At 38.5% G+C, this 27,275-nt stretch overlaps 1 protein-coding gene and 1 pseudogene across 1 annotated transcript; one reads left to right on the forward strand and one right to left on the reverse strand.

Moving 5' to 3' along the window:
- Positions 1-147: 147 nt before the first annotated feature.
- LOC114086271 (nucleophosmin pseudogene) lies at positions 148-10,125 on the forward strand (annotated as a pseudogene).
- Positions 10,126-14,513: 4,388 nt separating this feature from the next.
- On the reverse strand, positions 14,514-17,676 carry Scgb3a2 (secretoglobin family 3A member 2). The gene is made up of 3 exons (XM_027927512.2): positions 17,622-17,676; positions 14,967-15,169; positions 14,514-14,581 (listed from the first exon to the last, which is right to left on the reverse strand). Exons 1-3 carry the CDS (start codon positions 17,674-17,676, stop codon positions 14,558-14,560), a joined length of 282 nt encoding a protein of 93 aa, XP_027783313.1. The 3' UTR covers positions 14,514-14,557.
- Positions 17,677-27,275: the final 9,599 nt, after the last annotated feature.

Below are 27,275 nucleotides of genomic sequence, written 5' to 3' on the forward strand. Positions count from 1 at the left end.
CTGGCATGCACTTAGTACTTACTCTCTTTTAGACATTAAATGCTAGATACACAGTACATAATTTAATTCATAGTCCATATGAAAATAGGTATTGCTATTCTTGAGTTTCACAAATAAGAAAATCAAGGCTTAGGAACATTTTTCAACATGGCCATGTTAATAAGGGAGAAGGGCAAGTTTGGACTCATGCAGCCTGATTCCAGAATTTGTGGACTGTAAGTCACAGAGCTTCTGGAGAACAGAGAAGAACAATAGGTAGTATGGGGGGAGGTCGTAGAGAATAATTATTAGAGTATGTGATCTTACACAGGCCTTGGAGTTTAAATGTACATTGAAATAAAATACTACTCTTTTGGTAAGCTGAGCTGCCTTATAAGCATCTCCAATAAGTACTGTCTTTCCCAACTTCTATTTGTTATCAGGCCTGGGAATGTTCCTTTCCTTTACCAGCTCCATTTCATAATTTGGGTGTGATTAGTGTAAGCTCAGATTGCTACTATCATATTACCCTGAAACTTAGCTTACCCTTCCCTCAAAGCTCCTAAAATGGGGCTTTGGCATTGGCATTGAGATGTGCTCAACCCACATGCTCTTGACTCTCACCCCAAGCCAGCTAAGTTTCTAACAATACTCATTTATATTTGCATCCTTATCCTCTTAGGGAAGAGGCCTCATTTTGTTGCAGGTGTCCCAACACTTTGCCTTCATTAGGGCTGCTGGTGTACACCTGTAACCATTAGCACCCACACCCTAAATCCCAGAGGTTCAGATATGAGGCAATCCTGCGGTAAAGGCAATGCGGAGGAATAGAAAGAGCAGCGACATCAAGATGATCCAAGTTCAAACTCTAATGGGACCACTAAACAGTTAAATGACCATGACCAGGTCACTTCACCTCTTCAAGTCTCATTTTCCTACATTGGAATTTTGAAAATGTGAGGAATTTAACTGTCCCAGATCTTAGAGCCAGAATTTTTAACTACACAGAAAAAGCTTTGACTAAATTCCTAAAGTAACTCTAGATGCTCTAATGACCAGAGAGGAATGGTTCACTATAGAGGTTTACAAAACTGGGGCTAGAGGAAAGGAAGCTTCTAAAGTGAGATTCAATTGTTCTTGTGTGGTTTGGTCAGGAGTATCTCTTTAAATGCCCATGATTTGTGCTTTTAATAGGTAGTTATAAAAGTTGCATTTGCATGACAGTTGTTTTATCTAATCAAAAAGAAGTCATCAATCTAGAATAAACAATTCAAAACAATACCTGTTTTTTCTGTTTAGAAAATTTTACTCATATTCTATGTATTTCCTAAATTAAGATAGATAAATGCTCAGTGTTTCTCCTAGCAACATATATCCTTATTTACCCATTCATTTAATGGTTGTTTAATCCATGCCTACCAAAATGAATAATATTAACCAGTTGCTGAGAAGCCATAGTGTGGGCGCTCATTTAGCACCACATACCCATAGCTGCAAGGAAAATGACCTTATCTATGAAAGGGCCTCAGAAATTCCTTGCAAAAAAAGCAACTGGCTAGAGGGAACACCTGGAGGAAGGGGCGAGCAAGAGAAAGGCTTTAAAAGAAAGTGAATTGTGCATGATTCTGGGCATCATTTCCAGTGCTGAGTAGAGAGAGGTGCAGTATCCAGAAAAATAAACATCAGACACCTGATTAATCTGGGACCCTCTTAACTTTTGCTCTACCACATTGAAATGATTTCTAACTCATTTTAAGTCCTTCCAAAGACTTAAAGACATAAAAAATGTAATGACCCTCACTAGGTTATTAAGATTATCAAAAGAAGTAATACATGGCAAAGTGCTTTATGAACTCTTAATTTCTATACACATTTATTGGATTAAGAAAAATTTCCTGTGGACATTCAAGATCTCACGATTAGGCTTATCAAGTCAGAAATTCCTAGGGAAGGACCCAGGTATAAGTAAATTGAACAGAAAATTCCGATGTAGTTGATGAGCCAAGATGCCCTTGGGTACAACATTTCTTCATATCCCCTCTGTGTAGTCTTATGGAAATTCTTATTTTGTAATTCAGAGAAAGAAAAAAAGATTTGTTTCCCCTAAGATCTACTTTCTCTTTTCTTATTTTTAGATTTACACGACTTGGTCCATTTCTTTTCCATCTCCAATCTGTCCAGAAACACACTGAAACTCATGGGTCAACTTGTCCTTATGTTTCCATTCTCCCTTCATCCTTGTTCCTGGCTCTTTCCTTACAAAGCCTGAATTATTTTTGTTGTTGTTGTTGCCTGTTTTTTTTTTTTTCTTATATACATATTCTATTTTATTTCATTTTAAATCCTCTCATGTTTTAAAGTGCAGATGCAAAAATAATTAATGAAGTTCTTTGTTATTTTTAAGTCTTCAATCCTCTCTGGTGGTAATTGTTTTCCTCTCTCTCTGGTTTGTGTTTCTAAGGACACACCTATCTGGCTCCTGGACAATCTAAGGGCAGCCAAATCCTGCTTTTCCAGTTCTGCTTCATAAGTCCTCCAGGACAGAGACTTCAAGGCAGCTTCCAGCAAGTTCCCAGGATTCAGGCCCCAGTTTCAACCAAACATAACACTCTCAACACTTTAATTTCACATTTTCACTTCTAGAAAAATCAGAATAAGTGTGTCCCCTTTGGAGTCACATACCTTAGCTCACAGGGAAGAATTTTATCTATTGAAGTAATATTTCCTGGACATGTTTAAAGTTTTTAATGATGCAAAAAATATGGAATATATGTATGTACATAATATGGGAAATATATATTTATATTCCATACTTCATTAGCCAATATAATCAAAGAATGGGTTACAGTGAGAAAACTAAAACCCAAATAAATTAGCAAGTTCAAGGTCTTAGAGGCAGGAAGTGATAGAAAGAGGAGTTGAAACTCTCTTCAAATAATAAGCTCTTAAAGCCTGAAAATATATGAAGTTTTTTAAGTTTTACACTTCTAATTTGGAAAGTCTTCCAAAAATATTTGAGCCCACTTTCCTGTGCCAGTAAACAAAAAACTGACCTGTTTGTCATTTAATTCTGAAAGCAACTCAACTGTATTTTCAATAAATCTTTAGTTTGCCTTTCTGTTTTCACTTGGCCACAGTAGGTTTGCATGTAGCACAATGAATCTTTAATAACAATGATGGGTAAAACAAGAATAATTGCTACTAAATATTGAAAAATGTTTGTTATATTTAACAATAAATTCAAATAACCCACACATTGCATTTTTTAGGAATTTCACCAATTTCAAATGTCATAACAATTAAATTACCTCAGATGTTTATTATATTCAGCATCTGACATATGGGCTGCTATTCCCCCAACAAATGTGGTTCCAAAATCTGTTTTAAGATCTTGATTTACAAATGTGTACCTGGATAATAAATTGGACATGCTACAACTACATTCATCAATGTACAGCTTTGTGTGAGAAACACAATCTACAAGAACGTCTCTGCCTTTATTTCCTGCCAGTTTTGCCTTTTGATGTCACTCTATCAGGTTGGTGAGGGAAGCACCAGGTTACAAATCAGTAACTGGTTTGGTGTTCTCCTAAGAAATAGCTCTCTGATACCCAGTGACCTCAGAGATTTTGAAGGCTTCCCAATTGCTTTAACATGTATGTTTCCTCTTCCTATCCTCCGTTGCCTTCTTTTCCACCCTCCAATAAGATCTATGTCTGCAGCCAGCAGGTACACCACCTGTTTTATAGATCAAGAACCTTCCATCTGCATAGTTGTTTTTTTTTTTTTTTATGAAATACCAATCTCACCAAAATATCATAATTGCAATGTGACTGAATGAGCTACTAGGCATGGTTTTCTTCATATGACAAGTGAAGAGGCTGATGCTCAGCGAGGCTAATTGGTACCATACCTAAGACAACCAGAGCTCAGAGAGGCTGAGTGAGAACTCCAACCAGGTTTATCCAAGTCCCAACACAGCAATCTCCTGTGATGCTCAGAAGACACAATTCACATCATTCCTATCTGTCCTTACTTCCAAAGTCCCCACCATGGCCACCATGTACGTGGGGGAATTTTCACTGTGCTTTCTATGAAAATACTAAGCAGAAAGAGTAATTCTATTTAAATAAAACTCAAATTGTATCAACTCCTTCTTTTGTTTTCCATCTCATTCTGAGCAAGAATTGTTTTTTTTTTTTTTTAAATTGCCTTACAGTGCTGACAAGATCCTACTTGACTACCCATTTTCCATCCCTTCTCCTATACCAATTCCTTTATTCCCTCCACGCCAAACACACTGGGATCCTGATCATTAAAAGCCCCAAGCATGTTTTTTTTTTTTTTTTTTCCCATAGGGCTTTGAATTAACTCTTCCCTGTACCTAAAATACTCCTCTCCAGAGAGCTGTTTATAGCTTTCCGCCTCACTTCTGTAAGTCTTTTCTCAAATATTACCTTCTTGGTGAAGGCTTTATCTTTCAACACAGTGTTAAAATTTGATTTATTTTGTTCCTTTTTCTGTCTACATTGCTTGAATATGAGGCACAGAAGACAAGGATTTTAACTCTTTTACTTGGCATTCCTGGCACAATAATGAATAATGAGAACAGTGCCTACCCGGGAGTAGCTTTCCAATAAATATTTTTTTAATATTCTGCATTAAGTGAAGTAATGAAAATTATAGAATCCCTACATAATATTGTAGCACAGAACATGGGGTTGGGTTCTTTGTCTTATGAATTTGAAAAATAAATTAATGGACACAAGGGTAAGCACAAAGTAACAGGATTTATTAGAGTAATAGAAACAAAACAGAGCTCCCAAAGAGAAAGGTTTATGCAAGAGCAGCTATTGCCGAGAGGTTTATATAGAGGTTTATATAGAGGTTTATATAGTTTAAGAAAGTCAGCCCCCTGCCCAACCCTGGCTAAGGCATTCAGTGCCCACAAACTCTTCATGCAGCCTTTAGTCCAATCAAAATATCCATCAAGCATTTTTCCTTCCTTGGAGAGGCACAGACCCCAGTTACATAGGTCCTCATTTAAAAGTAGCCCTTTTGTAAGTTTTTCCGCAAATATCCACGGATGCTATTTGTGGTGTACTGCCCAGGAAGATACCCAGTGTCCTGTTACCCTATACCCCTAGCCTTGTCTATTCCTCCTGACATCAATGTCAGGGTTGCGGAGGTGCAAAATTGAATATCTCATGGTTTTGAATTCAAGCAGCTTAGAATTTTCATGCAGAGAATGTGAGACACTAGGCATGATATGGTACCTCAGAGGAACACACATGGTACGATGAGAACCAGGACAAAAAGCCACTCACGCTAGCTTGGCAGATCTGGGAAGACTTTTTAGAGATAATATTAGAGTCATGACGTGATAGATAACAAAGGATTTGGAGACAAGGAGAAGGAGGAAGAAGGGTAATTCATGTAAAAGCTCAGACTATGGCAATGCTGGGCATTCAACAATGTCCCCACAATCCTGGAAACCTACCTACCACGGTGGAAGAGTGGATATCATTGAAACACTTCCTGCACTTCTTCCTTCATAACAGTTATCTCATTTAATCCAACGCCAAGGGCAAGGGTTATATATTGTAATTCACTTTTGAACAAGAGTTAAGAACATGGAAGTTTAAGGAATCTGCCTGAAGTCGCCCAGCTTCACTATCGGTGGAGACTGAACTTGAACACAAGGTTGTGTGACTCTAAAGCACCTGGTTTTAAGTTCACTACTTTTCAATCCTGGAGTAGAATTTTCCTTTTTGTCATTTTTGGATTTGTTTTACAGAGGAGAGTAACTGCTTTCTAATATGTGCTAGTAATGTTTTCAAAATTTCTCTTCAAAAATTATTAAAGTCATATATGCTTATCACAAGGGAGGGAAAATGGAGATCATGGACAATACATGGATAGATTTTAAAGTTAGCATTCTCCCAGTCTAACACACTACCTTCAAACCTCCTCACTATTTTTTCAAACATACACCCACATGTACAGAGGAATTGAGTGTGTAATTTACTCTGCAGCTTGCCTTTCATATTTAATAATATCTCCTGGTGTTCAGTTTAGATAAACAGATAGAGATCTTTAAAAAGCTACCTCATAGTCTATAATCTAAGATCTTATCATCTCCCTATTAATGAAAATTCATAATTATTTTTATATTTTTGGCTCTTCAAAGGATGCTGCAACAAACATCCTTACCACATGTAAATTCACACACTGACACTCTTATTACTTTATAAAAGTTTCAAAATTTAATTGCTAGATTAAAGGGCATATTTTATTTATTTTTTTTTTTATTGTTGGCTGTTCAAAACATTACATAGTTCTTGATATATCATATTTCACACTTTGATTCAAATGGGTTATGAGCTCCCATTTTTACCCCATATACAGATTGCAGAATTACATCAGTTACACATCCATTGATTTACATATTGCCATACTAGTGTCTGTTGTGTTCTGCTGCCTTTCCTATTCTCTACTATCCCCCCTCCCCTCCCCTCCCCTCCCCTCTTTTCTCTCTGCCCCCTCTACTGACATTCATTTGTCCCCCTTGTATTATTTTTCCCTTTCCCCTCACTTCCTCTTGTATGAAATTTTGTATAACCCTGAGGGTCTCCTTCCATTTCCATGCAATTTCCCTTCTCTCTCCCTTTCCCTCCCACCTCTCATCCCAGTTTAATGTTAATCTTCTTCTTGTGCTCTTCGTCCCTACTCTGTTCTTAGTTACTCTCCTTATATCAAAGAAGACATTTGGCATTTGTTTTTTAGGGATTGGCTAGCTTCACTTAGCATAATCTGCTCTAGTGCCATCCATTTCCTTGTAAATTCTATGATTTTGTCATTTTTTAATGCAGAGTAATACTCCATTGTGTATAAATGCCACATTTTTTTTATCCATTCATCTATTGAAGGGCATCTAGGTTGGTTCCACAGTCTTGCTATTGTGAATTGTGCTGCTATGAACATCGATGTAGCAGTGTCCCTGTAGCATGCTCTTTTTAGGTCTTTAGGGAATAGACAGAGAAGGGGAATAGCTGGGTCAAATGGTGGCTCCATTCCCAGCTTTCCAAGAAATCTCCATACTGCTTTCCAAATTGGCTGCACCAATTTGCAGTCCCACCAGCAGTGTACAAGTGTACCCTTTTCCCCGCATCCTCGCCAGCACTTGTTGTTGTTTGACTTCATAATGGCTGCCAATCTAACTGGAGTGAGATGGTATCTTAGGGTGGTTTTGATTTGCATTTCTCTGACTGCTAGAGATGGTGAGCATTTTTTCATGTACTTGTTGATTGATTGTATGTCCTCCTCTGAGAAGTGTCTGTTCAGGTCCTTGGCCCATTTGTTGATTGGGTTGTTTGTTCTCTTATTGTCTAATTTTTGGAGTTCTTTGTATACTCTGGATATTAGGGCTCTATCTGAAGTGTGAGGAGTAAAGATTTGTTCCCAGGATGTAGGCTCTCTATTAACCTCTTTTATTGTTTCTTTTGCTGAGAAAAAACTTTTTAGTTTGAGTAAGTCCCATTTGTTGATTCTAGTTATTAACTTTTGTGCTATGGGTGTCCTATTGAGGAATTTGGAGCCCGACCCCACAGTATGTAGATCGTAGCCAACTTTTTCTTCTATCAGACGGCATGTCTCTGATTTGATATCAAGCTCCTTGATCCATTTTGAATTCACTTTTGTGCATGGCGAGAGAAAGGGATTCAGTTTCATTTTGTTGCATATGGATTTCCAGTTTTCCCAGCACCATTTGTTGAAGATGCTATCCTTCCTCCATTGCATGCTTTTAGCCCCTTTATCAAATATAAGGTAGTTGTAGTTTTGTGGATTGGTTTCTGTGTCCTCTATTCTGTACCATTGGTCCACCCGCCTGTTTTGGTACCAGTACCATGCTGTTTTTGTTACTATTGCTCTGTAGTATAGTTTGAAGTCTGGTATCGCTATACCGCCTGATTCACACTTCCTGCTTAGAGTTGTTTTTGCTATTCTGGGTCGTTTATTTTTCCATATGAATTTCATGATTGCTTTCTCTATTTCTACAAGAAATGCCGTTGGGATTTTGATTGGCATTGCATTAAACCTATAGAGAACTTTTGGTAATATCGCCATTTTGATGATGTTAGTTCTGCCTATCCATGAACAGGGTATATTTTTCCATCTTCTAAGATCTTCTTCTATTTCTCTCTTTAGGGTTCTGTAGTTTTCATTGTATAGGTCTTTCACCTCTTTTGTTAGGTTGATTCCCAAGTATTTTATTTTTTTTGAAGATATTGTGAATGGAGTGGTTGTCCTCATTTCCATTTCAGAGGATTTGTCGCTGATATACAGGAATGTAAAGGGCATATTTTAAAATGTTCATAAATATTGTGAAAAATTCTTGGAAATGTGGATTAGAGCTATATATCATAGTATATTAGGAATATTATAACTTTATTAAAAATAAAAGTTAGGTATAATAAACTGAATATATTTAAAGTATACATTTTAGGGATTTTGACATGTGTATATACTCACAAAACCATTCACAATCAAGGTAACGGACATATTAATTCCCTCAAAAGTTCTCTTGCCGCTGGGAGTGGTGGCGCATACTGTAACCCATTCAGCTCAGGATGCTGAGACAGGAGGATCAGGAGTTCAAAATCAGCCTTAGCAACACTGAGGCACTAAGCAACTTAATGAGATCCTTTCTCTAAATAAAATAAAAGGAAGGGCTGGGGATGTGGCTCAGTGTTTGAGCCACATAAATTCAACCCCCAGTACCACCCAACACAAAAAAATAATTTCTCTTGCCACTTGAGGTCCATCCCTACCTCTCACTAACCCCTGCTCTATCCACAGTTAACAACTAACTGATTTGCTTTCTGACATCATAGCCTGCATTTTCTAGAATTATAAGACTGATTTTAAAGTACTCACTGGATTGTCTCTTACCAAGAATTCAACTCTGTCTCAGACATTGAGACAACACTTGACAATATCACGTGTCTCCTTGGCTTATGTGGGTCCTGAGGAACTTAAGAAAGCCAAATATATCACAGATCCACCTCAAGCTCCAGGCAAAGTGGGAGAGAGGTCAGGGATACCTCTGGCTTTTCATAATGTCCATGCAATCTGCTTACCAATATGGGTTAGGAATGTAGCGCTAGAAATCTAAATTAAGGATAATGCAGTCTTCTATCCTTTCCTTAAATAAAGGTAGCTCCCAAAGTATCTAGAAGACGGTTCATTCAAATAGTGTATGTTAGGCTATATTAGTCACTAATCTGCAAAATACTTAATATTAACATATCCCTTGTATTTTGCTAGGTACTGGATTCTGCCTTTTTGGAGTTCACAAACAAGTCTTTCTAAGTGTGAGCTAAAGGCCCACAAACATTATCACTTTAAGGTGAATAATGATGAAAACGAGCACCAGCTATCACTAAGAGCAGTCAGTTTAGGGGTTGGTGCAAAGAACAAATTATACACCATTAAGCAGAGGTAATGAATTATGAAGGCAGTCCAATTAAAGAAACAATGGCAATTTTGAAACTGTCTGTACAGACAATAGTTTCCTTTGGAGGCTTTGAAATGTCACCATCTGTGATCTCAAGGTTGAAGTATAGTTCAGGCCTGTGCATATTAATGGATAGCAATTAGTAGCTATGGAGGAGATGCAGATCAGAAGATGAAGAGGAGGTGGATGTAAAATCCTTAAGTGTATCTGGAAAGTCATCTGCCTCTGGAAGTCGTAGCAGGATTCCCCAGAAAAAAAGGAAAACTTGCTGCTGATAAAGATGGTGATGAGGGGCTGGGGCTGGGGCTCAGTGATAAAGCAAGTGCCTTGCATGTGTGAGGCACTGGGTTTGATCCTCAGCACCACATAAAAATAAGTAAATGAAGATATTGTGTGTTCAAAAGTTAAAAAAAAATGGTAATGAGGAAGATGATGATTTTGATAATAAGGAACCTGAGAACATGCTCCAGGGAAGAATTCTATACAATCACTCCAGCCAAAACTGCATAAAAATCAAAACAGAATGGAAAAGACTCAAAACCACCAACACCAAGGTTCTTCCCAAAGTGGAAGCCAAGTTCATCAATTATGAGAAGAATTGCTTTCAGATAACTGACCAGGAACTCTAATTCCAGATGACTATTTCAAGATCTGTGACAGTGGAGAAAATCTCTTTAAGAAAATAGTTTAAATGGTTTGTTAAAAATTGCAGTCTTATCCAGAGTTCATCTAATCCTCCCATTTTCCCCTCACCCATCCCCCATTATGAATCAGCTTCCTTAAATTAGAGAAAATGTTTGGCATTTGGCCAAATGGAATGGCCATCCAGACCCTAAGTACATGTATGAAGATATGAGTGGTGTGATTCTACTACTTTGTGTACAGAGATATGAAAAAAATATGCTCTGTATGTGTAATACGAATTGTAATGATTTCTGCTGTCATACATAACAAATTAAAATTTAAAAAAAGTTGCAGTCTTTTTTTGCAATTGATACCTGGCCATCCTTTTTATAATGCAAAGTGAGAACTCTCCCTACCATGTTTAGATGTTGTCCAGGTTCCATTGCCAAGAATGTGTTGTCCAAAATGCCTGTGTAGTTTTTAAAGTTAGAACGCCACCCTTTGCTTGGTTTTAAGTAGGTATGGAATGTTATGACCAGACATAGTGGTGGTCAGACACGGAAAAAGTGGGGAGACAAAAATATACATGGGAACTAAACTCAGTGTTTTAGTAAAGTGAAAAAGTGGAAGACAAAAATAATAATCAAATAATTATACACCTAATTATGTTTTGAGAGAGATGTTCAGAATGAAAAAAAGAAGGCTCTCTTGGAACCTATTACAAATGTATCTCACTTGGATAGGAGATACTTGAGATTTGGGGGGGAAATGACAAGATGAATAAACAGGGAAAAGTTGAGAAGAAGAAAATGAAGAAGATGAGGCATTTATAATTGAGTGGCATTTACAAAAGTCCTATGCCAGATATCCTGTGCTCTAACAATGAAAGGAAGACAAGATAGCTGGGAGGTAATCAAGGACAAATGAGAGTCAGGGAGGAAAGTGAGTCTTACAGGACCTCAGAGGTCATGGTCAGGATTTTATTCTTAAACCCAGGAACAGTGGAAAATTGCCAACGTGTTCTAAGCAGCAGAATGAACATGATCATTGTTGCATTTTGAACAGAGGATTTGCCTGCTGTGCCAATCAGACTAAGGAGGCCAGGGTAAAGCAGAAAGCTGGCTTGGAAATTCCTGCAAGAGATGAAAGAGACCTGGATGAAGGGGTGTCAGGGCAATGGTGTGATGCAGGAGGAGTCAAGAGACTCAGAAGGCCAGTGTGGCAAGATGTGGCGGTACGTTAGGTATGACATGTCAGGGAGAGGGAATTATCAACAATGACTCTTAGGAGGCTGACTCATGCAAGAAGATGCCTGGTGGTTCCATTCAGGGAGATGGGGATCAAAACTGCCCACAGCTTTCCTGGACATATATGTATATATGTAATGTACTGGATGTCACGGTCATGGTTCCATCTCCCCTGTCCTACCTCAGCTCATGTCCCTCTGCTCCCGCTCTCAGGACTTCAGCCAACGATGAGACTTTAATTCTTTGAAGAACCTAAGTTCTTCTCATTGTGAGGATATTCACACATTCGCTACCTTCAATCCAGAATTTTATTTGGCTGAGATGATACACAGTAAAATCTGTTGGAATATGGACTATGTCCACTGTTTATCACTATGTGCTCAATGTTTAGCAGAAATGCTGCAATCAAAATTCAGTCTTTTACTTTTTAAATTTATTTTATACATAAATAGGCATTAAATTATATATCTGTCATCATTACTATTATCTAGTTGGGAAACAACTTCTTGATAAAAATATAAAACTAGCCACTGGTATAGCAAAAAAAAAAAATGTGAAAATTTTAAATATGCAAGTGCATCTAAATCTCAGTTATGACTATTTATGTTGATTTAAATAGCTTCTGATTTTTCCTTCTCAATCAACATTGAAAAACTACTGAAGAATTTGAAGGATGATTCTTATGCATAAGGAAAACACCTCTGGTGCTATGTAGATCCTAGTTTGGAAGGGACTCTTTGGGAATACAGAGATCATTGGAAGATTAATACAGTGGTCCAGTGAGCTATGACAAGGGTTTGAGAGGAGCAATCATAGTAGTGATAATGAAAGATGTATAAAATAGATGTGAAAATGGTTCATAATTAGCAGAGTTTATTTACCAATTAAAGGGAAGGTTCTTAGGAGAAAGTACTTAGGATAATTCCCAAGTTTCTTTCTCAGGTAACCTTAAAAATGATTGTGCTATATAAATTGAGAAAGGAAACTAAACATGAAGCTTGTTTTGAAAGAAAGACAATGAGTTTACGTAAAGATCTCTTGAGTTAAAGATTGAAAATGGCATCCTTTAGGGTTGTCTCATAGATAAGTAAATCTCTCCTCCTCCAAAAGGAAATGTAGACTAGCTATAGATTCTGGAGTTTGTAACATGGAGATTATATTAGCACCCATGGAAGATCTCCCAACAAAGGTTAAATATAAAATAAAAAGAGAAAATAGTAAAGTTTAGAATCTTTGGAGGCAAAAATATTCAGGGGAAGTCAGGATAAGGGACATTTAAAGAAATTGAAAGGTCATAGTAAAACAGAAGAAAAGTTGATGTGGGAGAAAATATGACACATAATTCACCAAAACAGAAAACCCTAAGTAGAATGAAGCCATCTCAGGTGACAATTACTTTGAAGGGGTCAATTAATGTGGCAAAGCACAGAATGTATATTTTATATGTTTACTTCCTTTAGGAGAATCATATAGCCCCTTCCTAAATCAGGCATATATGGCCATATGACTTGCTTTGATCCATAAAAGCAGCACTGAGAGTGATGTACATCACTTCCAAGAAGAAGCTCTAAGAGTTTAAGCCTCCGTTTCCCCAAGTTCGCTTTCCCTGTGACAAGGATAGTCAGAAACTCTGGAGACAAAATTATTCTATGAGTTTTAGTTATAGAATTCAGACATCATGGAGCAAAGTGATAGCTAACCAATGATGACCATACAGTATGAGGAAAAACTAAAGTATGAAGATATGCCACTGAGATTTGGGCTTAGGAATCATTATTTCTGGGCAACCTAATATATGATTATAGATGCAGGAAGAATGAGAAAATAAAGAAAGTTTCACAAAGTACAATGTTTGCTAGATTTTGATGATTTACATTTTTGTAGTAGTATAAAAGTAATACATATTTAGTAGAAACAGCACTTTGATTTTTGATTTTTAATCATTTCCTGGGCTAGTGATAACGTGGAACGAAACTCTTTAGAAGCACAGAGCTGTGGGAGCAAACCACTGTCCCCAGTCACACAATCACACGTTAAACAACCAACATTCAGTGTACTGGATTGCTAAGCTATGGTGTTGGGTAGGTTGTGTACATTAAGTGAATTTTTAACATAGGGCCTTTTTCAACTTATGATGGGTTCATCAAGATGCAATCCCATCATAAGTTGAGGGATATCTGTTAAATAAATAGGGGTCAAGAAATGTCAGGAAATCAAGATAATATTCACAGAGAAGATAGCATCTAATGTTGTATTGGTCAGGATCCAACCAGGAAACAGAATTATTGTAAGTACTTGGAACAGAAGGAATGTAATGCAAAGAGCTGATTGAATAAATGTTAGACGAACTAAAGAATCAACTAGGTGAATGTGAAGCACCCAGAAATGGACAACTACAGGAAGCCACTACCAACCCTGTTTGGAGAAAGTGAGAAAGAAAAGACGCAGTATAACCAGAGCTCAGAAGGTAGAGCAAGGGCCAGATCATGGAGGGCTGTGTGCCCCATGCTCGGGAGCTTGAAACCTACTCTGTAAAGGGTCATCATATAACCATAATCATGCCTTGAAAAGATAATTACCACATTACTGTAGATGGCAAAATGAAGGAAGAAAGGAATAGCTCATGGCCAACTTGCTGAAGCATTATGAAACAAAGCATAAGGGTCTATAAAAGCTATTTAGTGACCCTAATGAAACTACAAACTTAATAAAAAAAAAAATCTAGCATTCTGGTGAAGAAGACTCCAAACCAGTGAAATTAGTAAGACACTAATTTTTTCAGAAAATAGTTTAAAATTATTTTTAATTCGTTGAATTTAATAATTTCTTTAGAATTTGGAAAGTAGGAGAATGAGGGCTCTGGAAACACTGTCAGAAAAAGAATAATTGAAAAATTGAGATGTTTTACTTAGGTATAAAGAGAAACTAAGAAATGGTTATGTGTTATTTAAAATGTCAGATTGTCTTTGTAAAAAATAGGCTGCCTAGAGTCTGTGGTGTAAGGGGGAAATTACCAGTTAGGCACCCCAAATAAAAGTAGGACAAACTGAAAATCTATTCATTGCTTTATTCATTCTTTTCAATGGTCACTACATGTTAGGACATTCAGCTGTAACTGGGTAAAATCATCTAGGGAGGATGGGCACGCCAACCTCCTTCCACTTCTATCTTCTCTCTCTTTATCCTGATGTCACACCAAGTGAGACAGGGCCTCCTGAAAGGCAGAAGAACAATAATAAAAATAAGAGCATCTTATATGTAATCAGCACATTTATAAAAATTGCCACATTTACTCTCCCGTTTGGCCACCATTTTCCTGATGTGGAAACAAAGGCTCAGCGTGGTTACATCCCATTCCAAATCCCAAAGGGGGTGAATGATGACTCCACAACTGGAAAACAGTTCTCTGCCACTCAAAAACCTTTTCTATACTTGTAAAAAATTACACCTTCCTTGAGATTCCAGGAAATAAAAATTTCATAAATATAATCAGTAAGGGAGAAGTGCACATCTACAGTTGAGAACAGGATGGGGTAGGCATTGAGAGAGCCCAAGCCCTCCCCGTGGCAAGTACACCCCCCCACCCAAGTTGCAGTCACCAGCAGTTTCTTCACAGCTTCAGAAGCTTCCGGTCCCAGTTCATCCACACACTTCCTCAGCCCTTCTACAAGGTGCTCCACAGAAATGCCCAGAGTTTTCAGAAGCATCTTTAATGGATCCATGAAGGGAAGAACATTGTCCAGAGGCAAAGGTAACACTTTGTCAACAGGAAGGGGCACACTGTTGATGAAAAAGGCAGCAGCTGCAGAGCAAAAGAAACAGGTGAAGCAGGCACATCAGCCTCCAGCTATGACCTATGACCTCGCTGCTTCCATCCGCCCATCAACAGCTGGTCTCAGAGCCACTCATCTTGATTTCCCAGGGAAAAGTCTCTCTGGGCCTCTATGCTTGCTGTTCCATTTCCTCAGAATATTCTTTCCCCTGATAGATGCAAGTCTTTCTTCTTCATGTTATTTGGGTTCTTTTCAAATGTTACCTCCTCAGAGAAGCCTGGAATGGCCACTTTATCTAAAACAGCACCACCTACCACCCTCCATCCTTCTTTGTTTTTTCTAATTGTTACTTAAACGATTAAATCTTTATTTGTCATTTGCATTGGCTTGATACTCTCATTAGAATGTAGGCTCCATGAGAACAAGAACTAATGTTTTGTTTATTACTGTAGCCCAGGCCTAGACCTGACCTTGGCATGCAGCAAGCGCTCAGTAGATACTGGTCGGTAAATGGACAGCAAGGTATTTCTGTACATGGCTGTGTCCATAGTTCACAGGTTTCAGGCCAAAGAGCAGATGGCATAATGAATCTCCACTCAAGGAAAAGAGGAGCAAATCACAGCCCCAAATGTTCTTCCACCCAATTCAACTCAATGCTACAACATAATCAAACATCAGCTGGGGCAGACACATCGACAAACAGGACAGAGATGATCCACTCAGAAAGCTAACACAGTCTAGTGGAGCATCAGGATCTATGCATGCCACAAGGTAGCATGTGGTATGCTAACACTATGGACAACGCTCTGGAAACATAAAGCAAGGGAATAATTCTAATGTGGAAGAATGTTGCAGAAAACTTATCAGAAGAAGTGTTAGAGCCATGTCTTGAGGCAGACATTAGGACAACAAGGTGAAGAAAAGGAGAGGTATTTTAGGAACAAGGTCAACAAATGCACTGAGATGGTAAGATGAAAGTCCACACACAGAATGGTGAGCCTTCTGCCCAGAGAGGCTGGGGTGCAGAACTCCAGTGGGCTGCGGTGGAAGATAAAGGAGCGAGGCTGCAAAACTTGAGTGAAGTCAGATTTTTTAAATAACAACAAAGGACTATCAAGGCTTTCACCTGGGATGACTGCACTCTACATCTTTGACTTTAGGACGACAACTTTTGCAAAGAAGATGAATGAGAGGAAAAGAATAGAGACTGGAAAAATAGGCACCATGGATATTTTTTACAAAAACATGCGCATTTATAAATGTACTCATGTGCATGAGCATACAAATAAGAATATGCATCTTCCTGCTGGCTACAGCCTTCCACACTTCATTTTGCTTTGGAAAATTTATTTCTTCATTAAAATTATAAAAAGGGAGGCTGTGCATATACTCTTCCTTCATCTTCTATCATATATTTTCCCTCCCAAATTCTTCCCAACGAGGGCTACTTATTTCCCCCACTCCCCTTTCTGATGCTATACTTGCCCATAATATTTGCCCTTGGACATGAAAGAACAACAAAATATTTGAAACTGGTAAAGTTATAAATTCCTCTAAAAATTCAATAAAGTTGCCAGCATAAGTGGACACAGCCCCTGGTATCTCATGATTAATCATCATACTTCTTATTTTAGACATTTTGGTGAATTATTTCTCTGTATGTGTTTACATCTTCCCAGGGGAACATCTTCAAAGCTTTCTATTCTCTCAATGAAAATTGACCATCATGAAGCCTTTTCTGATACACCCACATATATCTTCCTGAGAGTAAAAATGATTCCTTCCAGAATGAATGGATCAGTTCCTATTGTCCTCCAGGAAGTCAGATTTTGTACCCATACTTGGAAACTAAAATATTCACCTCTCAGTACACCCACCTCCATCCATCTCTCTCATTTAGCATTCACAGTAGTGCAGTATTTTTGTAACTTCTGTAAAAGGTCTGTATCCCCTGCCAGACTATCAGAACCTTTAGAATAATCTTCATGTCTAGTTCATGCCTGAGTCTTCCAATGCTTATTCAGTGCCAAAATTTTGTAGTCCCTCAATAAATATGTGTTGAATGTGTGAGCAGATAAATGAAGCTGTTCAGGAGAGCCATCCTTGCAAATGGCTAATTAAGATGATAGCAAGAATGATTTCACATAGTTTTAAAAGCAGATAGGAAAAAAAAGTTGATTCAATATTAAGATATTGACTCAATATTAAGGAAAACTAATGGTGACCAATGTTTCATGGTGAAAAGTGCTATGTTGGTGCTCAGTGGGAGTTGGCTAATTTCCTATGCAGGATGCACTAGGGGTAATGCCTATATTGGGTTAGAGCTTGAATGATGGAGGATACGTGAAATCTTCCAACATGACCATTTTTTGTGATTCTAAAACTCCTTCCACCACATTCCACTGTCAGTGATCCAGGCTTACTAGTTGTGTTCTAATTAACAGATTAGTACAGACATATCCTATGTTCCAGACCACTTACCAGGGTAACTACAAAGGCTGATGGTCACCAGCAGAAAGATGGTTATCAGCTTCATGGCAGCTATCTATGATGATCTCCTGGAGTTCAGAATTCCACTAATCAAGAGTGATTTTCCTTTCCATACACAGTGGGACGGGTTGCTTTTGCACACATATATATTTATACATCCACTGAATTTCAGTCACTGCCATTTGACACACTCCACCAAAGAAGAGCAGGAAGGTCATGTTTCCTCACTAAACACATTGCATGGTTTCCCCTCTCTCTCCTGTTCCCACGAGAAACAAAGCCCTATAAAAGCACTCAAGTACCTCTTTCGAGAGCCCTTGCACAGAGGTCATAATGGAAAGCAAAGAACCCTGAGGCTCCTTCTACAGGAAGAACGTGAAAGAAGTGTTTTCTTCCAGATCTCTACATATTTCTCCATTTTTCTAGGCATTTAAAGTTTAGAGAATCCCATTCCCTGCTTCCCTGCTGTGGAAGCAATCAGGAGGCCACCTTGGCCCCATTAAAGAGTCAGCTTAATGAGCTTAATTTTTGCTGTTTCTCTGGAATTCACCAGTTCATCCACATCACACATCTACTATACCAACCTCACCAGATCCCTGATCCTTCTAGTATCCTCTGATTAGCTCAGGAATCTTCAGGGTGTTTCTTCTCTATGTGCTCACACACAACAATAGGCTCGGGATCTAAAAATCAAACTGCCTTTTTACAAACCTAGGATTCTGTTTCTGTCATTTGTATCATATTGGATTAGACACTTAAAATCTGAGTGTGCAAACCTGGAAAAAATGGGTTTGTGCTAGACGCTGCCTAAACAAATTATATGAGTCACCAAAGGTATGCATTTTGGGAGCATTCAGACAGTCTAATCCTGTGCAATCATACGTGTATGTGTGTGTGTGTGTGTGTGTGTGTGTGTGTGTGTACACAGACATATTTACATCAGTGGCCGTGGGAGCAGTCTGTTTCCTAGGCTGCCATCCTGGAACTAGGTTCTGCATGGGATCCCAGGATGACTTCATCTGTAAGCACATGTACTTCTTTGGGAATCTTGCTGGGCTTAAACACAAGGAAGAGGGGGAGATGATATGTTGAAGGAAAAAACAGGAAACAGAGCTCATGTGGTCCCAAGCACCAGTTCAGAATCCCTTGGCCAAGTGGCCCTGTTGGCTCCAGCCATTCCTCAAAAATAGAGAGAAACCCAGAAAATTTTGAGGAGGAACACTATGGTGTTAGTCCCTCAATGTGTAAGCCTAGAAGTTGGAATCTAATTTACCCCCATCTGAGGGCATATATTATTATGAGGATTTAATAAAATTATACAGATGAGCATGTAGCTGCACCAAACCAAGGTTAATGTTTAATGTCACCTGTTATTAATTCCTATGAGTTATAAATTGTAACTGCCATTTATTTAACTTTAAGGTGCTTTATACATTGCATGAAAGAGACCATGGATTACTGTGATGCATACTCAATCCTGAAATACCCACTGTTTTCTCTGCCAGATACTGCTCTCTCTGGCCTATCCCAGCTATGTCAGTGATGTAGATGTGCCAGCTCTCCAAAGGGCCAGGTCATGTGGTGAAATGGTAGAAAACTTGATGCCATTCCTGACTCTGTTACACTAAACCAGCACTCCCCTTGTCAGGGCTGCCATCTGCTTATTCACTTTCCCCCTGGGCTTCCCCACCCTGCTCTGTATTAGAGAAAGTGGAGTTTTCCAGCTGGGTCCGATGGTGAATGACTAATCCCAGCACCTTCTGAGGTGGAAGGATACTTGAGCTCACAAGTTTGAGACCAGCTTAGGCAAACGTAGCATGACCTTGTTAAAAGAGGAAATAAATAGAACAAAGGAAGGAAGAAAGGATGGGAGGGAGGGAGGGAGGAAAGGAAAAGAAAGCAGCATTTTCCAAATTGTCATTCCCAGCTTCCTTGCCAACTACTTCTGGTTAAGTTCAGCCTGTGGAAGGCACTGGTCGACTGGTAGAAGATTGGAGGCAGAGAGAAAGGGAAAGGCAAGGTGTGTCTTTCTGTCTGTCTGTCTCTCTTTCTGTCTTTCTCTCTCTGTCTGACTCAGGAGACATCCTGGGCCACTACTGTACTTTCTCCAAGCTTCCAGCACCTTCCTCTGTTTCCTCTATGCCAGCAGACTACAATTGTTCAGTTTCTACTGCAGAACCCCAGCTCCTGGGTGCCCTCCTCATTCTTCCCCTCCTGGTCTGGAAGCAGTAGAATCTTCCCACATTTCTTGGGGCCAACTTCTCTCCCCTTTGGTCATTTTAAATGCATTCTCAGCACCTTGTAAATTCTCTTCCATATTATGTTCTTTCTCTTTGGTTACTTGGAATGGTTTTGACTTTCTGGCTGGACTCTGAACTGATTCAGCATCACAAAATATTATACCACTTTCAATTAAAGTATTTCGGTTTTTGAACATAGATTTCTGCCTTATGAGTGCTAAATTGTGAATCCATGAGGAGCAGGACCAAGAGAAATACAGCATTACACACAGAGAATTGATTCTCCCTTCTGACCCCTGAGCAGTTTACACTGTCTCAAGTTTCTCTGCTGGTCCTGGAAGGTGAGTTCTTTCCCAGGAGGCTCCATAGACCTCTATGCAAACAGACTGCTGGTGGTTACTTCACTCAAAATGCACACACACTCAAAACACCCACAGATGTCCACACACTTACACATGTGTGAACAAAGGTGAGTGTGGATACCCACAGATCACACAAACACATCCATCCAGCACTGTTGTTTGTACTCAGTTATTCAACAAATGTTTACTGAATGTCTGAATGTGTGTGTGTGTGTGTGTGCCAAACACTATGCCAGGAGTTAGGACTAGAGCACCAAATTGGATATGCAAATTCGCTGCCTTCATGGAGCTTGTAATTTAATAACATAAACAGACAATAAGCAGGTAAACAAGCATACTGAATAACCCGTGGTAGGTGTTATGGAGAAGCAAACAGGGTGCAGTGGGAGGACCTGTGGGTTGAACACCTTTGGACCTGAAAAGACTTGGACTTGGCCACTTCTGCGTCTCCTATGTTCCAGACCATTACCTGAATTATGTCCTTTACTTCATATTTTTGATACTTAGACATCTTGGATCCTTGCTGGCCCTGAGGAGAATGCCCCTCCCAAGGTAATTTCCAGCCAGAAAGTACCAAAGTTTTCAGAGGTTAGAAGGGAGAAACTTTCTCTGTGTGTGATGCTGTATTTCTTTTGGATGGGTCTTGGCCTTGCTCCTCAAGGATACATCATTTGACACTTAGAAGTCCATATTTAAAAACTGAAATATCTACTTTATTGAAAGCTTTATAATATTTTATGGTGCCGAATCAGTTCAGAGTCCAGCCAGAAAGTCAAAATCACACCAAGTGATTAAATAAAAATTCCTAAAGGTGGCAACAACCCACCCATGAGTGTGCCTTTCATGTACAAACCAACCAGCCCAGAGCCCAGCCCCAGAGCTGTTACTATGCTCTATAGTACTCTGGGCCTCTATTCCTCTCTGCTTTACTCACCCCAAGAAGAGGAACTAACAGAGGTGCCCCTAGATCTCAAAGCCCACTGAAAATTTTCAAAATCATCAGTCTTTAACCTCCTTACCCTATTTCCCCTGTTCCTTCTCTTGGAAACCACCATGAGGACTCCTGCCCACATCTTCTCCAATCTCTCTGCCTCCTGGCTGAACCCTCCCTGTGGTGTGGTGTGCTCACTGTGTGAGGATTGGTGCCTGTGTTGAACCATCTTTACAATGGCTGCCATCTCCTGATCTGTTGGCAAGAATAATTATAAAATGTATATTTTAAAAACAGTCATCTAATCTTTTGGTGTGTGTCTTGGTTGCAATATTGCTAAGCCTTTCTTTGCAGCATAATTATCCACGTCAGCATCTTCTTTCCAAGCATTGATTTGCAAACATCTTGAGGGGCTTGTCTGGATCCTAAAACAGCCCCACACCATTGATCATATTGTTAGGAACCATTCCTCAGAGCCAGGTGCTATACATTGTGTATGTTATTACTTTAGTCTTACAAAACCTCTGATGATAAGAATTTTCATCCCATTTTAATAATGAGAAACCTGATCCTGGAAGCCCTGAGTTCATTGTAAAAGTCACATAGGTAATAAATATTGCAGCCAGAATTTGACTTCTTTCTTTTCTGATTCAAACTTACTACCTCTGATTAATTTAGATGCATTTCCAACAAGCACTTGTTAAATAATTAATTCATTGAAGAAAAATGGGAACCAAAGGAAACGAATGTCAGTGTTTTCCAATTAATTTGGATGTGCTTTCCACATGCAACCTTTGTAGAAATTAAATCTATAATCAGAATGGAAATTCACTTAACTGGTCAACAAGTACTTACTGAGAATCTCTGGTTTTCCCAGCTCAGTTGATTCTGGGATTATAGCAGTAACACAAATGGGCCTTACTATTGCCTCCTTTAAATATATCAAAGAAAAGTGTTAGAACCAAGTCAATGTGTCATTTTTTATCTCTCTCTGAAGAAAATAACATTTATAAAAATGCCAACTGAAAACATATATAAGGCACTGGACAGGAAAGAGAAAAGAATGGGCCTGAGAGTTCATCCAACACTTTCCTTCTGGCTGAAAAGGAGACTTTGGTCAGTCACACTGGAATTGTCAAAGAAGCCTTTATTCTCTTTTCCCTTCTATTTGCTGCTATTGTAATGGTCTAAAATGGCCCCAGTATAAGCCTATCTAAGAGGGAGGAGAGAATCATAAAATTTATCTTTAGAAACAAGCTTTGGCCTTGGCCCAGTCTTTCTTGGATGTGTGAGCTCCACGCCCCTCAACAACAAACTGCACATTCATCATACAGTTGCCACTCAAAGAACATCAAAAGTTCATGTGCACTTTGCCAAGTTATAGGCCCTTGATTACTGCCTTGGCCATAAATCACTTCCCCTTTGTAAATGTTTACACTCACTATGATTTTTTTTTTTTATTGTTGTTGTTTTTGACACCAGGAACAGGGTCGAGTTTGGCTCTGGGTTTCTGGCAATCCTAATGTTTTATCATCTCTCTCCAGCTTCCCTAAGCTGGCCAGCACTAAGGCTGCTCTTCAAGCCTTGAGGGCCTGTTCTTAGTCCATGGGTTGAGGGCAGAGGTCCTGGAGCCAGCTTATCTGAAGTGTGGCTAAGTCCTCCACTGGAGAAGTTCCTCTACCTCTCTGGGTCTTAGTTTTACCAACTATTTTACAGTCAGGATATTTTATACTCCTATTTTATATAACTATTTTAGCCATGAGGAAGTGAGTTCACATCCACAGATGCTTACAAAAATTAGTACCTCAGAACAGACTCTCAGCACATCAGATGTTGTTATTATCCCCTTCTCTGTGTCCACTTCTAATTTTCCAACCATAACCTCAACCTCAGCAGCTACCATCACCAGCAAGTTCATGAACACTACTTTTCAGTTATTTAATTTTGACTGATATTTGGGAAGTTTAATTTATAACTTTTTAAAAATAATTTTATATTTCTTTGGCTTAACACAGAATTGAAGGAGAGAATGGATAATCGCTATATCCAGTGCACAAATCATTTTGTATGAGGCTTTTAATTTGAAACAATTTCAGACATACAGAAAAATTCATAGTACAAAGAGCATTTTCCTCCAGAATAATTGGAGAATAAATTGAAGATTATGGAGCTATCAATCACAAGTAGGTTAGTGTGTACTAAAGGATCCTTAATGCCTACTATTGTGTGGTTTAATTGACGTGAGATATGTACAAAACCTTGGTTTATGGTTATTATACTAATAAAATCATGACTGTCATTCCATCAGTCTAGAAAAATTCAGGATTTATTTCTTGATTGCCAGAACATGAAACTGAGGAACACAAACCTAATTTTTATGGTCTTTCTTTTAAAGACAACATAAAAAAAAAAAATTTCCAGTCTCACAATCATTTCAAATACCACAGGTTATAAAAACACAGAGTTAAGGGAGACCAGATAGGTAGCAGAAGGTAATCAGAGAGAGAGGGAGAAAAAAGAGGGTACAGGAGGTTTTAGGGAGGGAATTGATCAAATTATGTTTTTTATGAACAAATAGGAAAATGTACTAAGAAAACAGACAACAATAAATGTTGGTGAGAATGTGGGGGGAAAGGCACACTCATACATTGCTGATGGGACTGCAAATTGGTGCAACCAATCTAGACAGCATTATGGAGATTCCTTAAAGAATTTGGAATGGAACCACCATTTGATCTAGCTATCCCACTCCTCAGACTATACCCAATGGACTTAAAATCAGCAAACTATAGTAATGCAGCCACAACAATGTTTATAGCAGCTCAATTCACAATAGCTAAACTGTGGAACCAACCTAGATGCCCTTCAATAGATAAATGGATAAAGAAAATGTGGTATATATACAAAATGGAATATTACTCCGCATTAAAAGACAATAGAATTATGGCATTTGCAGGTAAATGGATGGATTTGGAGAATATCATGCTAAGTGAAGTAAGCCAATCCCCAAAAAACAAAGGCCAAATGTTCTCTCTTATAAGTGGATGCTGATCCATAATGGCGGGTGGTGGGGGCATGGGAAAAATGGAGGAGCTTTGATGGGGCAAAGGGGAGTGAGGGCTGGGGAGGGTGCATGGTGGCAGGAAAGATGCTGGAATGAGATGGACATCATTACTACATATGTATGACTGCTCATATGGTGCGATGCCACATCATGTACAACCAGAGAAATGAAAAGTTGTGCTGCAATTGTGTACAGTGAATCAAAATGCATTCTCCTGTCATAAATACCTAAATAAAATAAATTAATTAATTTAAAAAAACAAATATGTAACAATGAAACCAATCATTCTGTGTAAATAATGTGGACCAGTTAAAAAAAATCTAAAAATTTAATCTCAAACATGCACACACACACACACATCTGTAAAAATCTACTGTAATTATATGAATCTGACATTAAAATTTCAAAAATCTCATTTTACACATTCATTATCGTCAATGCATCCTACTTTGAAATGAACCCAGCACTTCTAAACGATTTGCAAACTAGACCTCTCTAAATGCTGAATTTTGAAATCCTCTAAAATGTAATGGCTTGAAACAAGAACAGCTTGTTATTTCTCCTTATTCTTTAAAATGACCATATGCCTCATCCACTTTATTGATTGATGCTAACTGGGGTACCAAAAAGACTGGAAAGTCTAAACACTGGCATCTGTAGTTGGCTTTGGCAGAAACTTGGCCGGAGCTGTCTGCAAGGAGCCTTGGTAGCCCATGAATTATAAGAAATTGCATTCCAATATATTAAAATTGAAACTGTGGATCCCCTAAAGCTTAGCCTCATGACACACAGCATGTCATCTGCCACATTCAATTACTAAAATCAAGCCATAGGATCAACCCAGATCTGAGAGGAGAAGAAATAGACTCCACTCCTTTGTGGAAGGAATTGCAAAGAGTGTGTAGACAGACACATTTAATCCACACAAACCCATATCAAGAAAGGTGTCCAGGTTTTTGTAAGATCATATGAGACATAGTTAATAAACTTGGAAACATTGGCTTGCAGATAAAATGAATGAAGGAGCCCTTAAGATAATGTTCAAATATTTGGAGAGTAATCATAATAAAGTTAAGAACAGACCAGATTTGACAAGTTTTTGAAATGTGATCAGAAGCAATAACAGAGTATATTTAGTTATTCCACATTGAAGCCCACAAACAAAAGTTAGCAATTTCAGATTTACTAAAGAAAATGTTCATGAAGTAGTAGAGAGAGGATGGGCATTTCATTACCCTTTCCAATTGTGTCATGGTGTGACTCCAAAGGCCTTCTAAGTCTGAGAATTAATTCAAGAAAAAACACTCAAGGTTGCAATGAAGTACTTTAAAGTAAATAAAGTTCCTTACATACCATTTCTAGGACTTTACCAACAACAAGTCTCCAGTTCATTAATGTTGACACACAAATTAGTTTCCCTTTTGGGTCTTGATTTTTTAAGGTCTTGACTATCAAATAAGTGAAACCATAATAATTTATACCCAAAGCAAAGTTACTCAATCATCACCGCCAACTAAAATATTTAAAATACAATGCATCTCTTTTTGAATACTTAAAATAATTCACAATGCCTCACCAATATTTTAGAGTGACATTGTTACAGGTCCTGCCGTCTGGAACTTTAAGATTGAAAACCTGGATTAGATTATGCCTGACATGGCTCCAGTTTCATTTTATTTCTTTTGGAGTGTAATAAAAAGTCTAAACTATGGGAAACTATGGGGTTTATGAAACTTGCTGTACAAGAATCACTGTTAAAAGTAGTGCAAATGCTCCCTCTTGTGACCAGATCAGATATTGCACTACAGTTTGTCTACAGAACAAAACAAAGGACAAAAATCTAGCAATTGATGAGTGGTTAATCTTCTGTGTTTCAGGTCCTATGCTAGAGAAACATAATGAATTTCAAAGTTTTTAAAAAGGGGGAGATGGTAAAGGCGGATTGTTTTCTAATTTTGTATTTTATCTCTGAAGTGATAAGTCAGCAAAAAGAAACACTATCTCAAATGTATTAGAAACTTTTATTCAGAATTTTGTGATATTGGGAGACAAACCATGCAAAGTGAGGACAGAGTAGTCAAGTTGGCTGGTGGATCTAGAAGACCTGGAAGACTCTAATCCTCAGAGATGTTAACAGCATCCCCTAAATATTTAGTAGTACCATGGGGCACCATCACAATCATCCTGTCAGGCCAGACCCTTAGGAAACAGACATACATTCTGGTGCACCTGGGCCACATTAACCTTCAGTCCTCCCTATGTTCCCCAGTCCATGAGTGCCAACTCCAGAACATTAAGATATCATCAACAATTATGAAAAGCATTTAGGAAAGACAGAAAAAAATACAAGCCCTGGCACTTAGAATGTAGCACTAATAATAGGGGGCACCGATCATATCAGAATCCCTAAAATCATTATTATCCTCCCCTCAACCCTACTAGTGATGATCCAAAGTACCCCCAAAGAATACCCCCATACAAGGCCATGCTTCAGTAGGTCTTGTCCAGCCCAGAACAAAGCAGGGTTGTCAGTAGACCGTAGTCTAAGAACAGCAGCCAGATTTCATTAGGCTTTTATAGTCCATTTAATTGGCTGCTAGAATCAAGTTCTGAAAACTCAAAAATCTTAGGCTAAAAAATAAAGTGGCAAAAAAGTAGTAAAACTGCATTAGCAGGCAGATATTCATCTGACAAGCCTTGCACTGGCCTCACAGCTGAACACCATTTATTTGACCGCAAGTTGGTTTCACTCTACATCTTTGAAAGATTACTAAGCCTGACTAACATGTACTGACACTGCTCCCTCTTGTAAACCTCTTCCCTAAAAGTTTCTCCATTTCTGATGGTCAGGGTAGAAGGAAAGTCAATGGATATCTAAGTATTCACCAAAGTATTATGTCTTGGATTTTTGTATCAGAGTTCAATTTAAAAAAATGTTTGACTCTTTGGGAGTATGGTTATGGCCATGTGTGATGCTGCAATGCAAAAGACTTTGTGTACTCTAGGTTGTTCTGAGCTATTGCAATAGGAGTGTGCCAGATTTGAATT

The sequence above is a fragment of the Marmota flaviventris genome, chromosome 5, assembly GCF_047511675.1.
Source record: "Marmota flaviventris isolate mMarFla1 chromosome 5, mMarFla1.hap1, whole genome shotgun sequence".
NCBI classification, from domain to species: Eukaryota; Metazoa; Chordata; class Mammalia; order Rodentia; family Sciuridae; genus Marmota; species Marmota flaviventris.

What these genes read in the sequence shown, in the direction of transcription:
- Scgb3a2 (XM_027927512.2), bottom strand. Translation starts at nt 17,676, where the DNA reads ATGAAGCTGATAACCATCTTTCTGCTGGTGACCATCAGCCTTTGTAGT. An exon ending in CAGCCTTTGTAGTTACCCTG is followed by an intron (nt 15,170 to 17,621) that starts GTAAGTGGTCTG and finishes TTTGCTCTGCAG; the next exon opens with CTGCTGCCTTTTTCATCAAC. An exon ending in AAGCTGTGAAGAAACTGCTG is followed by an intron (nt 14,582 to 14,966) that starts GTGACTGCAACT and finishes TCTGCCTTTCAG; the next exon opens with GAGGCCCTGTCTCACTTGGT.